Raw genomic sequence first — 12,756 nt, forward strand, 5'->3', positions numbered from 1 at the left:
TCTCTTTTAACTCTGATCACCTGCAAATATGACCAGAGACCGAGAGCCTCGCATGTGCGTGACTCATTGCTGCCTATGAGGAGAACCTTCAGTTCTTATGTGTGCATTTGAAGAAAACGGGCTGGGTTCATGACTTGATGAATATAATAAGAGAGATGGAAAGAATCATGTGCCGTCTGAAAAATGAAAGATGCGTTGTCATGACAATGGCGGGAAAGCTGTCAATCTTAAGGAAATTTACACAATGGATAAGTTTCCTTTGGGAAATTTCTCGGCCTTCCAAAAGCGATGAGACAACCGGATGCATACAGACCGGCTCACACAGCCGCCACCAAAGCCTTGTGATTCCCTGCAACCACTGCCACGCACCCGCCAAAAGTGAATTTATGACTTCGTTAAGCCCTTTGAAGGCGGCAACAGCTTGCCAGTAAAATGATTGTTAGTCATAGAAGAAGTCATAAATCAAAACTGGCCCGTGTTTGTCATTATCTATTAATACTCTGCGGCTCTCGTTTGGGAGTTCTAGAAACAGCCAGAGCTTGTGCGTTCACGCCGTCTCCCAAAAAATGGCAAGATTTCCCGAGGAAGATGGAGGGAAAAGACGTCTTGTCAAAGTTTGCTCAGCTTGTGATTGATTTGCTCGTCCCTCCGGAGGTGGAACAGCGCTGAGTGGCTTATTTGAGCCGAACGCACGGAGCTCAAACGCTGCAGGCAGAAAAAAACCCACACAATTAGAAAGGACTAATGACGTGGGGTATCGCCCCTTTTTTTCTCCAAATAACCCGCAGGGATTTCCATTTTTAGTATCACTAAGTCTTAATTAGTGATTAGGAAGATGAAATGGAGCATTCAGCCGAAACTGAGTGTTTTCACACGAGCCATTTCTCTCTCACTGTCCGCATCTTTCCGCTAAAATACAAAAGGTGGATTTATATAGGTCATTATTTGGATTTGTGTTTGAAGATCTTCTTCGTTGCTGTAATTATTAATAAAAAAAACACGTCTTGTCTTTTCAGAGCCACGATGATATGCATGTCATCCACAACAATCAACTGGGTAAGTCTTTTTTCAAATTTCAGTACTAGAGAAGTAAGAAAGTCAGAAGAAGGAATTGATAAATGGGTAAAGCTTTAGATTACAGCCCATTCAGTGTAAATATTCTGCGCGTGGATTGAAATAGTTACTGAAACCCGAGGAATAGGGATTCACAAATAATCATTTAGCAGGAACACTGAAATTATAATTATTTTGGTACTTTTTTATCACCCGTTACATAATAATAACCGGGTGCATAAAGGAAACCAACGGCCCTAACCTTTGTTTTATGTTAGCAATAGCTATAGGAGCCATGTATTGAAAATTGATATAAAATCTGACTATAAAATATCTCCGGTTCTTTCCTGGGCAAATTTCTTGCCCATTTCAGCTTGGACCGTCAGATGTATTATAACCCAAAACTACCACTGCGCATTTCATTCTAAATACGGTTTTATAGCTGCAGCTATATACATCTTTCAATAATGTAGCCGACACCATTTCACGAACAACATGAAGCTTGAATGTTATTCTAAGTAGAGTAAATTTGCTTAAGTTATCGCCATGTTTGATGCCGAGTAAGTATGTGACTGGACACTGGTTACATTGGGATTTTATAGGCTGCTGTATGTATTCTTGAATCTATATACTTATTTCCATAAATGACTTGGCTGCAGAGTGTTTAAAGCTGCTATTCGCAGTACGGCTCATATTCTGGACTCTGTTTTTGTGTTTGAATGTTGTAAAGGGTGAACTTTGAATAGCACACACTAATTCCTTAAATTGGTGAAGGGGCTTTTATGTGATGCCTGCCTTGAAAAGCGGAATCTTGCGAGTTGCTCAGATTTTTCCTCCAAAGTGCTCTCATCTCTTCATCGATTTGACAGCAACCATACATTTCCTAAGTAGAGCAAATAAAAAGATCTCATCATGCATGACTCTCGTGCCACGCCGGGCTCACACGATCAACCATCACAGAGGGATTTCCGCGACCATGCAAAGGAGTTTGGAGCCAGTTTACTGGACCTCTGCCTGTTGTTCATTCAACTGGGTCAGAGAAGGCGCGAGAGCTCACAAAAGCAACTTCATAATGCTCTCATTTGGCACCTCTGCACAGAGAGGAAATGCAAACAGACAGCCATCTGAAAAACAGAGCTTTGCTATCTGGCACCGCCGTAGTTATTCCCTTTGTCGCCCCACAGAAAAACCGCTACACTCGCATACAGAGAATATTGTTTGCTTGAAGGAATTCAGATGATGCATAAATGAAAGTCTGGCTCTCTGATGTTTTAACAATACTGCAACAGACATTTTAAAGCAACCGGTGACCTTTTGGAAGGTATTGGAAGTAATGATTAGAACAGTAGTGTGTGAGAGGAAATGCAAGGGGACATATCTCCATGGACTGTTGTCTCAATTATGTCTGAACAAAAGCAGGCATTATATCCAGGTATCTACTGCAAATCTACATGATCACATTAAAAGAAGCAGTGGGACTCCTCAACGTCTATTGTGCCGTTGTGTTTTTAAAAGTGCAACGTCGTACACGTCCGATACAGAACTACAGAAAAGCTTCAGGGAAAAGAGAGACAATATATATTTTCAAATACGGGTAATGTGAAAATGTCCTCCATAAGTGCCTCGGCCCACAAGTCCCCACTGAATGTAACGTAATCTCACAATCAATTTTCTAGGCATGGTATTGTGGGTTCACAGTTTGCAGCGTAAATGTTAGCTGACAGGAGCATTTTTATTCAATTGGAAATTAAAATTAATTCATGAATATAAAAAAATATATCCCTTTTTTTTCTTCTTTTTGTTTTCTTGTCTCAATCTATTCATGTTAAAGTATGAAAAGAAATAGTCTGCTCTATCAAATAAACAATAGACATAATAACACAAATCCTACAGGGCCTATTCATGTCCATCCCGATCAATTTAGTAATTTTCCTTGATTTTTAGACTACGAAGAAGAAGATAAAATTACGTCTTGCATGCGGCGGCTCGGTGGAGCGGCGGTCGCAGCAATGAATGACAGTGCTTGAAAAAATCAACATGTTATGAGTCTGTTTCAGATCACGCCCTGTGTTCCAACTTACTGCTCCGCCACACAAAATGAAGAAATGCATTTGGATAGAAGTAGCTGTAAAAAAAGAAAAAAGAAAAAAGGAAAAGGTCTAGTTTCATCCTGATTCAGACGCTTTGATGTATTGTCTGTCAAGCTCCGCTCTTTCTGTAAGTAGATGTGAGGCAATAATGTGCTCATCTAGAGGAGGTTGTTTTGACTGAAATCCAGTTAGCTTTTCACCCGGACCTCAGTAATGACTTACTTCACTATTGATCCGATGTCCTATTCTGTACCTAAACTTAGGCAATCAATGTATTTTTTTTCCTTTTAAATTTGAATTTAAAAAGTCAAAAAAGCAGACTTGCAAGTTTGGATCCGATATAGTTGCCGTCGTCATCAATATTTCATATTGCAGGAAACCTGAATACAGACACCATGAAGCTAGATGTACTTTCTCTACTGTCTCCTAGAAATAAGACTCACTTCGTTGCCTTTGAATGAATATTCTAGCAACAATGTTCTTGTGCCTTTACGCCAACGACTGCTCCTCAGAGAACCCGACTGTCAAACTCCTGAAGTTCACAGACGACACAACGTCCATCGGCCTCATCAGGGACGGAGATGAGTAGACGTGCACACCTGATATTAACCAGCTGGTCCTCTAGCGTGGTGAATCTCAGAACTGTGAAGGTTACAGTGGACTTCAGGAGGAGCTCTCCAACACTGCCCCCTTCACCATACTCTACACATTGTGTCTTCTGTGGAGACCTTCATGTCTCTGGGATCCCAAATCTCTCACCTGAAGTGGGCCTCCAACATTGACCCATTCAGGAAGAAGGTCCAGGACAGGTTGAACTTCCTGCGCCAGCTCCTGGTCTTCTTGTTCTACTCCGCCATCATCCAGTCTGCTCTCTGTTCTTCCATCACTGTGTGGTTTGGATCGGCCACGAAACAGGACAGCAACAGACTGCAGTGGCCTAAACCTCCATCCTGGACTCGTACACCTCCAGTCAAGAAACAGGAAGGAACGATCACTGCAGACCCTTTACACCATGGACACAACTTGTATATTTACTAGAGTTGTTAAATGTGTCTATATTTGAATCCATTGTACTGTTTTATGTTGTCTTCTACTTTTTAATTTTCTTGTCGATTTATATTTATGTGCAAACCGCAGTTAAACTCCGGGTATGTGTAAGCATACGTGGCCAAAAAGCTAATTCTCTTTCTCACTTTAACATGAGACTAACCTTAACAGCTTTTCTTACATAACTACCACACACTTGCCCTTTTCTCATCCTTTTTTTTTTTTTTTTGCAATCTTGAGCATGCAACCCGTCTATTGGGTTGCATGCTCTTTCCTTTCTGGCTGTCCCCTCTCTCCTATTTTCTTCTCTCTGTTTACTGAGAGATATTTATGACACTGACCTTTTGGTAGTAAGCTGAAAGTTAAATACACCATGTTCGCTATTGATCGTGTGCAAGGCAATTCAACTTCTTCATTAATATGAGAAGAAGGCTTAGAAAACCGTTTCACTTGCACCTGCAAGACACATCCGCCTCTGTCACGCAGTGTGATTGCCTATACAGAAGGTAAATTCATTTTAATTTTATATGTTTTATATGTTATGTATTATGTTTAACTATTTAATAGTATTTATCTACTATTTATCTGTTTTAGACGCATCACAAATATAATTTATATCACAGTCTGCGTAAAACTACCGCCCAAATCTGAGATGCAGTAAATTGAGAAAGCAGTTTGGTTGTACGGAAACATGATTTTTTTAGGAGACAGGGTTGAATTTGGTCTTCCAGATTGAATGTGGTCAGCTGGCTGGGGATTGGCTGTAAAAAACCCCGGCGCTGTCTGCTGTGACGGTCATGCTTAGTTTGGTCAGGAAACTGCAATCCAATTCCCCTCCATGTAGCACGTCTGTTGGACGGCTCGGATGGAACGCGACGAAGAGCGAATTGGGGGTTGGGGCAGTTTTTACAAAAAGGATGATGCTGGGCCATCTCGGCACCGCGAGTACAATAATGTGAATCACTGGAGCCTGGCAGCTTTTACACCAGCACAATCAGCCGCTGGTTGAGGAAGTGGGGCCCGTTGACTATGGAAATGAGCTATCGACGTCCTCTGTCATCTCTGAATACATGCTGCCGATGAAGAGCTCCGGATCCGTCATGGCGCTGTCGTCGTTCCCACAGCAGCCTGATGGCCCCTCTCGGCAAACGGTATCCCTCCATACTTTGCCAGACGTTTGTCATTGAAATTGCAAATCGACCGCTCGTCTCCTCCTTTTTTCCTTTTAGAATCCTCGGCATTTTTTTGTCTTGCTCCAGGCTGAGAGCAAACACTCCTGTGGCCGCTGTGGTGACCAGACATACCTGCTCTCTGACACGGATGGAGATGACAGAGCTCCAGGAGGGCCTGGAGGTCAGCGTGCTCTCCGCTCTCCTGCCGCTTGGAAACTTCTGTCCGTATCGCTTAGAGTCACTGAGGGAACCAGAACACTGCGCAAGCTCCGTTCAGGTCCAGATATTTACTTCAATCTCCCGCCAAGAAGTGCAAACAAGCATTTCAATTTTGTCATCGTCGGGTATTCCATCAGTCTGATTCTCTGCCCTCTTGTAGGCGGAAGAGCCTTCGCACAAGGTTGCCATGGACCAGGCGGTGATGGCCTTTGTAAAGGCGGGGGGGGGGGGGGGGGGGCTTCAAATCAGGGAGAGAATGAGGCATTGCTCTCCTGTGTCTCATTTCGTCCAATGTATTTCAAGGCTGATACAGTCTTTCTTTTCGGCGGAGTGTCCCTTGTGAACTACTGAAGGGGTAAGGGGAGGCAAACGAACACTTGTCTCATGCTTTCTAGTTCCATCAGCCCGGCGAAATAACATCATCTGCTCCAATGCGATGGGGGGCTATAGCTTCTCCTTTCCAGTAACCTTCAATCTCTTTCATTTGAAGCATATTGTTTTCAGCCAAAAAGCATCTTTGTAAAAATTCACTTTTCAATTCCAGCAAACTCCTTTTGAAAGTTTAATATCATTCAATACCACTATCATTATTTTTGTTTTGTTAGATTTTATGGTCATAGTGTTGTTTTTCAAAGCACTTTGGGTTCTACATTAAATGTGCTATACAAGTAAAATTGTTTATGCAAGCATGAAAAGAAAACGCTACTTCAAGGCCCCAGGATCCCTGTAAATATCACTGCAAAACAAGCAGCTTTCCTCTGTATCTCAGTGGGGAAAAAGCAGCTGAAACCCCCTCAAACTCAAAGGTATTTGTTTAACTTTTTTTTCTTCCTATATATGCATTTTATTATTTTCTTTAGTCCCCAAGTTGTTTAATTGTCAATTAAGTACTGAAGAAGCAGCACCTGGAAGTACGGGGAATGCTGGTGGTTGGAAATCCTAAGAAGCATCCAAGTGAACCAAAACTTGTCAGACAGAGGAAGGAGTTATATTTAGTACATAGTAAGAAAATCCAATCTCGAGAGGGAAGAGCATTAAGCTCACCTGCAGGCATACGTCTTAAACCAGAGTAATTACTCTCACGGTCCGGATAGGCGAGACAAAAGTTCAGCAAACACAGGAAAGTATTCTCTAGTGAGCTGCCTCGCCCTTTGAAAAGTCAGAAGGCCGTGTTCCCATGGTGTGAAAGCGGAGACACGGACCCACCCAAAGACCTTGCAACTGTGAACATTAGGAGCACCATCGCACCATGCAACGATGTGGCAATCACCTAGCAACCGTCTACCAACGCCCGGGGGACAACGGCATATGTCCTTAACGGCGAGCGACACACACAGTGTACCACATGTCTTCAGGCCGGAGGCATCCGTTAATGGCCTCACCAATACCCGTAAAAAAATAATTAATGGCACCAAAGACGTTGTTTTTTTTTTGCCTTCATGTAAATATAGGTAGACGTATTGAATGCATAATTGTAATTTAGCCCGGAGTGTCAAGAGGGTGAAATAAAGGTGACTTTTACCTGATCGCAGGACAAAGGAATGATGGAGGTGAGGGAAAGTGATCTAACAGGATTCTTTCCCTTTTCGCCCCGTTGTCTGATGATTAATCGAAACCCATTAGTGGGAAGACGAGGCCGGTCTTAATTAGTTTCTTTTTGTTTTCCGCTTCACCCCCTGGTTCTCCTTCGCTTTGGCATAGGGTGAACGCGTTATCTGCACAATGAGCGGATTGGCAACCTGTTATCTGATTTCGCTGTTGGTCTCTTGCAGCTGGCGTTACTGCTGAACTGTGCAGTATCAGGAATGCTGGTACCACACCTGGGGCTTAAGAAGGCACTGCTTTATGTGACACCAGATGCACACACACGTCCGCGCACACCAGCCCGCATAGTCAGTCATCCAGCCTACTCAGCAGAAGGACATTTAGAGGTGGTGTAGGGTACTCACTCCCTAAGCTCCGCTCTCATCTGTTGGGAGATGGGCATGCTGAGATTTAGTAAGTAACCCCCCTCCCTCCCCCTATCGGGGCCACAGGATCAACGGGAGCTTTGTTATGAGCAGAGCAATCGGAGCAACACACCCACCACCATTAATTAAAAAGATCGGACACAGATACCGTAGCCTGACATAGTGTCCACGCCGCGACCCCCGCTGATATTATCTGAACCCGTGGAATAGGTTCAAGTTGTGGGATCGAGGAGGAGGAGGCAATCCATCTCACCCCGCCATTATCGGCACTCGCCCGTCCCCTTTTCCCCCGCGCCGCTTTCGCACTATTCCACTGGGAGGATTGTAGACCAGTCAGCAGCGGCTGTTACTTGTTTATGTTTTGGAAACACAGACAAACAAGTCATCAGCACATTTTGCAGAGCGTCATGGGAAAAATGTCCATCTGGTAATCCTAATGACATGGTCCACCCTTAATGACTGTATCCTGTACAAATACTTAAGCAGCTAATTAAAATGTCGAGGGAGAATTATTTTGGAACAGAGCTTGTTATGTTTGTCACACAGGAATCTCAGCACATCTCGTTACCGGGGAGGTTTGTGAGCTGCCTGTCGTAGCCGGAAAGAGCCTCAAACACGCGTTCGCCTCGCAACCGCTCGGCTTTAAACTCTCGAAAAGGCTTCTTTTTTTTCTGTTTTCGTGGTCATTCCAGCCAGGTGCTGCAGACGTCTTGTGAGGGACAGCTTATAGGATTTAGGAGTTGTCAAATGTAATTGTACTGACCCCCCCCTCCATTGGTTTGGACAATGTCATTCTTCACTGAGCTGTGTCACTGTCACCCTTTGAATGGATTTCACATGAAGAGGAACTGCAGCCTTCCCGGGTCAGTGACAGAGATGCTATGTTAACGGGTTGTCGAAGCCGTGTTTTTAAACAGACATCGTTTAGTAGGCGGCTCCCTGTTGACCTTGGCCTTAATAATGCAGAGTTCTACTGACGGCACTGGACGGCCGGGCCGTGCCAGGCTTTTGGGCGTCGCCGCACCTCAGAGAGACTCTTCCGACTGCTAATCTTTTTTTAAGTAACACGGTTCGGGCCGTGACATTTATAAACTCTCCCCTGAAGCCAATTAAGCTCTTTATGCGCTAGTTATTATCACCAGGCCAATAATGGAGATTAGCAAAACCACCTCAGCTATTCAGCCCACGGCTCTTATCTTGTCTTGCACTCAGAAGGTCATCGATTGCCATGATCCTTTTTTTCACAGCATGTGAGCAGTCTCACATATCCTTCCTTTGTGTCCTCCCCTCCTCTGTCCCCGCTCCCTCCACAGACCTGCGGGAGATAGTGTTCGTCATCCAGAGTCAAAGCAACTCCTTCCATGTGAGGCAGGCAGAAAGACGGAGAGCAGACTTACTGAAGCAGGCGCACAGTCTCGCCGAGGTAAGAATCAAGACACCTTCCACTCATGCACGCCTGCCCTTATTTTGGCAAAAAAGGAAGCGCACATGAAAGCTTGCGTGCCTTTATGAAGAGATATTTAACTAATGAGCCTCACTAGTAGCAGAAGTGGCATCATTCATGCCGGAGAAAGTAAACCAGATTTCACTTCACTACTACCCAAAACTGATCATTTTGAATATTTACTGGTAGTAATAAGAATTATTCATGATGATGCCCTCGTTTAAACATCTTCCGGAATGAGGAATCATTTGTTGCCAAAATATGTCAAACATACAAGGAATTTGTCTTGGCGGTTGGTGCGTGACAGTAGACAGTGTAACAATAGACAACAATACAGCAGTGCACAAGTAATAAAATAAAGTAAAATGAAATACTATTGCAATGGATTAGTAGAATAAGGCTATGGGTTAGTATAAAACAAGAGAATCAAGTTAGAGTTAAAAATTAAAAATATTAAGCATAAAGTGCACTATCGAACAAGTGACAAAGTGACGAGTGACGACAAAGTGAAAAATTACAGTCAAAGTGACATGTGCAGTGCGAAGGGGAGTGACCGGTGGAATGTCATAGTCAGTCAGTGGGGGACCGGGCTCTGTTGATGAGCCCGACTGCCGACGGGAAGAAACGGTTTGTGTGGCAGGAGGTCTTAGTCCTGATGGACCTCAGCCTCCTGCCAGATGGAAGGGGCACAAACAGTTTTTGGCTCTTGGCTGTGGCTGCAGCGTACCAGACGGTGATGGAGGAGCAGAGGATGGACTCGATGATGGCCGTGTAGAAGTGGACCATCATCGTCTTTGGCAGGTTGAATTTCTTCAGCTGCCTCAAGAAGAACCACCTCTGCTGAGCCTTCTTTGTGATGGAGCTGATGTTCAGGTCCCACTTGAGGTCCTGGGTGATGATGGAGCCCAGGAAACGGAAGGAATTCACAATAGTGATGGGGGAGTCACACAGGTTGATGGGGGAGGGTCGGGCTCTGTTCCGCCGTAAATCCACAACCATCTCCACTGTCTTTAGAGCATTGAGCTCCAGGTTGTTCTGGCTGCACCAGGACACCAGATGGTCAGACTCCCACCTGTAGGCGGACTCGTCCCCACCAGAGATTAGTCCAATGAGGGTGGTGTCATCAACAAACTTCAGGAGCTTGACGGGCTGGTGACTGGAGGTGCAGCTGTTGGTGTACAGGGAGAAGAGCAGAGGGGAAAAGTGCTCAGAAACATGTCAGAGGAAAACACAGAGGCCATTTTCAGGTTGAAATGTCAATTCACTTCTGCTCCTTAAACCCCTTCAGAGCCAAATGAAATGGGCTGAAATACCAGAGTCGTATTCCGTTTGGTTAAGTAGTGAATGCAGCATCACTAATGACAATGTTACAGTAAATTAGATGGGGGACTGCTCGCTCTGTTAGCTGCAGCAAGAGACCGATTTAGATCTCCTTTTTGGGTTCATACTTCTGTTGTCTTGTATTTGTTGTCTCAGTCTCCACTTCTTCTGTACGTCAAACACCTTTTATCTTCACGACTGACTGGAGTGTACCAAACTGAAAAACATACAACAGAAATAATCAGTCATTATTTCTCTGTTAAATGTTGTCGTGTTTGAATTATTAGTATAGTATTGTATAAATCTATCTATCATCATTCAAATATTCTTAAAAACAACAGTGAAACCCTTTAATCCACCTTCAGCAACACAAAGTCCACAATACATGCATTATTTGCATTACAATTCATAGATTGTTTCATGTTCCCTGCAATGAATAGCGGCATCAGTCTGTGCCAAAGGATGTTATTTATCATGAAGGGATTCAGTTAGACTAATGGACGTCACGTTTTACAAGAAGAGACAGACTTTATGAATACCACATCATGTGTTTGCATTCATGATCTCAGAGATGTCTGGTGTTTTAGTGTCTCTGGCATTCAATTACACAAACTAAGTCCAGGCAGAATTTTAATCAGCGACTTCTAAAAGAATCAGTAAAGAATCAGTGGAGGTCTGACAGCTTTTCAAAGAGAAATAATAGCCAAAGATTTGTGAAGTTAACATGTGGAATTTCTTTCTCAAAATCAGAATGAAAATGCGTTTATCCTCAGGTGGACAAAGTACTCAGATGTACATGACGTGCTTCCAATTACAATTCATTCATTTTAATTGAATTTGGTTCCAGATCTGTATTGAAGATCATCCAATTCTATTAACATTATAGAAAATATTAACATCTATATACCGTTTAAAAGGCCAAAAGGAATACTGAATACAAATAGTGAGTGGTAGAGAAGAAAAGAGTAGAATAACACCTCATTTCCCTTTTCTAATTGGCTTATATGCTTATGTATTGTTGTAATGTATTACACATTACACAACAGTTAAAAAATGTGTAGTCAAAATACCACTAATATCTATTTGTCATTCATTATCCAATTAATTGTTTAATTATGCTGTGTAGTATTTTATTCATTCATTTAATGTTTTTAATTCATTCATTTTGTATGATAGTTTATGATTTAAATACAGTAGTTTATGAAAAGGAAATGTTTTGCTAAACAAGTGATGTCAAATAATCATGAGTCCAGACCAAAAGCTTTCTCGTTTCATTGACCATGACCAAACTCAACACCATACTTTAATAACCATAACTGTCTTTTCAGTTTTAAATATGTTTAGAACAGACCGCAAAGTGACTTTGTTCCAAGTTCTTAGTTTGTAGAGACAAGGATACGTTGAAGATTCTGGATGTGATCACTGCACCGCCAAGAAGGGAAACACATGTACTTTGTCTTTTTACCTCCGAGCCGTTTTCATCCTCCTCTGACCGTCAAATGGTTCTGTGATGTCCACAGATTTACACAGACAGTAACTTGTGTATTCTACGTGGCGGCTCTATAAGCCCATTTTCTCACAGTTCAACACTGTGCCTTGTGGGAGGAATTCACATTACATTTATACAGTGTTCATGTCCACCGAGATGCACACGTACAACAGAATGAGGTTAAACTCAGGGACCTCGCGCTCTGTGGTGAAAACACACCACGCGTCCAAAAGCCTTCCTCTGCATCACCTATTATCTTAACAATTTCTGCATCGAAAGTGCCACCGGGATGGAAATAATTGAATCTGGCTCCGCCTCTGCATCACCTATTATCTTAACAATTTCTGCATCGAAAGTGCCACCGGGATGGAAATAATTGAATCTGGCTCCGCGTTCTCCAGTCAGTGATTTGGCCCTCGTCCACCGTTATTATCTTTGACTGCATCCCGCCACTGAAGAGGTTTCGACAGGTGGCTTTCTGCAGTCCGCCTGCAGCACTTCCTGTGGATGAGAGCTTCCCGTCAGCCCATTACCACCGGGTCTCAATGACCCCGATCTTCTCCCAAGTCACCGAGCCATCACTGTTCCATTCGTTGTGAGTGCGAGTTCTTATCTGTCGAAGGAGTCTGCAGCTTCTCCCACTGCGTCCATCTCTTATTGAACGCTTCACTCATCACAGGAACGTCATTAACCCTCCGAAGCAAAAGCTTTGTTTTTGTGATCGCATTATTAGCTGAATATGATGCTTTTTTCAGTATTTTTCTATTGCGCTGATTCAATATATTAACTGAGATGACCTCAACATCAAGGAGAGCGCAGTTTCATAAAAGAAGGTAGGTATTGTTATCAGACTACCTAGCATAATCTCATATTAGCTGAGAGCTAACTAACTAATGGGGTTGAATTGGGGTGAATCAGGCAGGCTGCTGTTAGACTTTGTGCACGGCGAGTG

At 43.3% G+C, this 12,756-nt stretch overlaps 1 protein-coding gene across 2 annotated transcripts in view; it reads left to right on the forward strand.

Annotated features, from left to right (window-relative positions):
* Nucleotides 1–12,756, forward strand: part of b3glcta (beta 3-glucosyltransferase a) — a 44,086-nt gene that overhangs the window by 15,525 nt on the left and 15,805 nt on the right. Inside the window, exons 1-3 of one of the 2 annotated variants that reach the window (XM_040181852.2) lie at nucleotides 4,821–5,341; nucleotides 5,450–5,543; nucleotides 8,865–8,974. In XM_040181852.2, the coding sequence (XP_040037786.2) occupies nucleotides 5,261–5,341; nucleotides 5,450–5,543; nucleotides 8,865–8,974 (285 nt within the window). In that variant the 5' untranslated portion in view covers nucleotides 4,821–5,260. Of the gene's footprint in view, nucleotides 1–1,016; nucleotides 1,057–4,820; nucleotides 5,342–5,449; nucleotides 5,544–8,864; nucleotides 8,975–12,756 lie in introns of those variants that run through there. The other variant, XM_040181861.2, reaches the window with a different exon arrangement.

The sequence above is a fragment of the Gasterosteus aculeatus genome, chromosome 1, assembly GCF_964276395.1.
Source record: "Gasterosteus aculeatus chromosome 1, fGasAcu3.hap1.1, whole genome shotgun sequence".
Taxonomy (NCBI): domain Eukaryota; kingdom Metazoa; phylum Chordata; class Actinopteri; order Perciformes; family Gasterosteidae; genus Gasterosteus; species Gasterosteus aculeatus.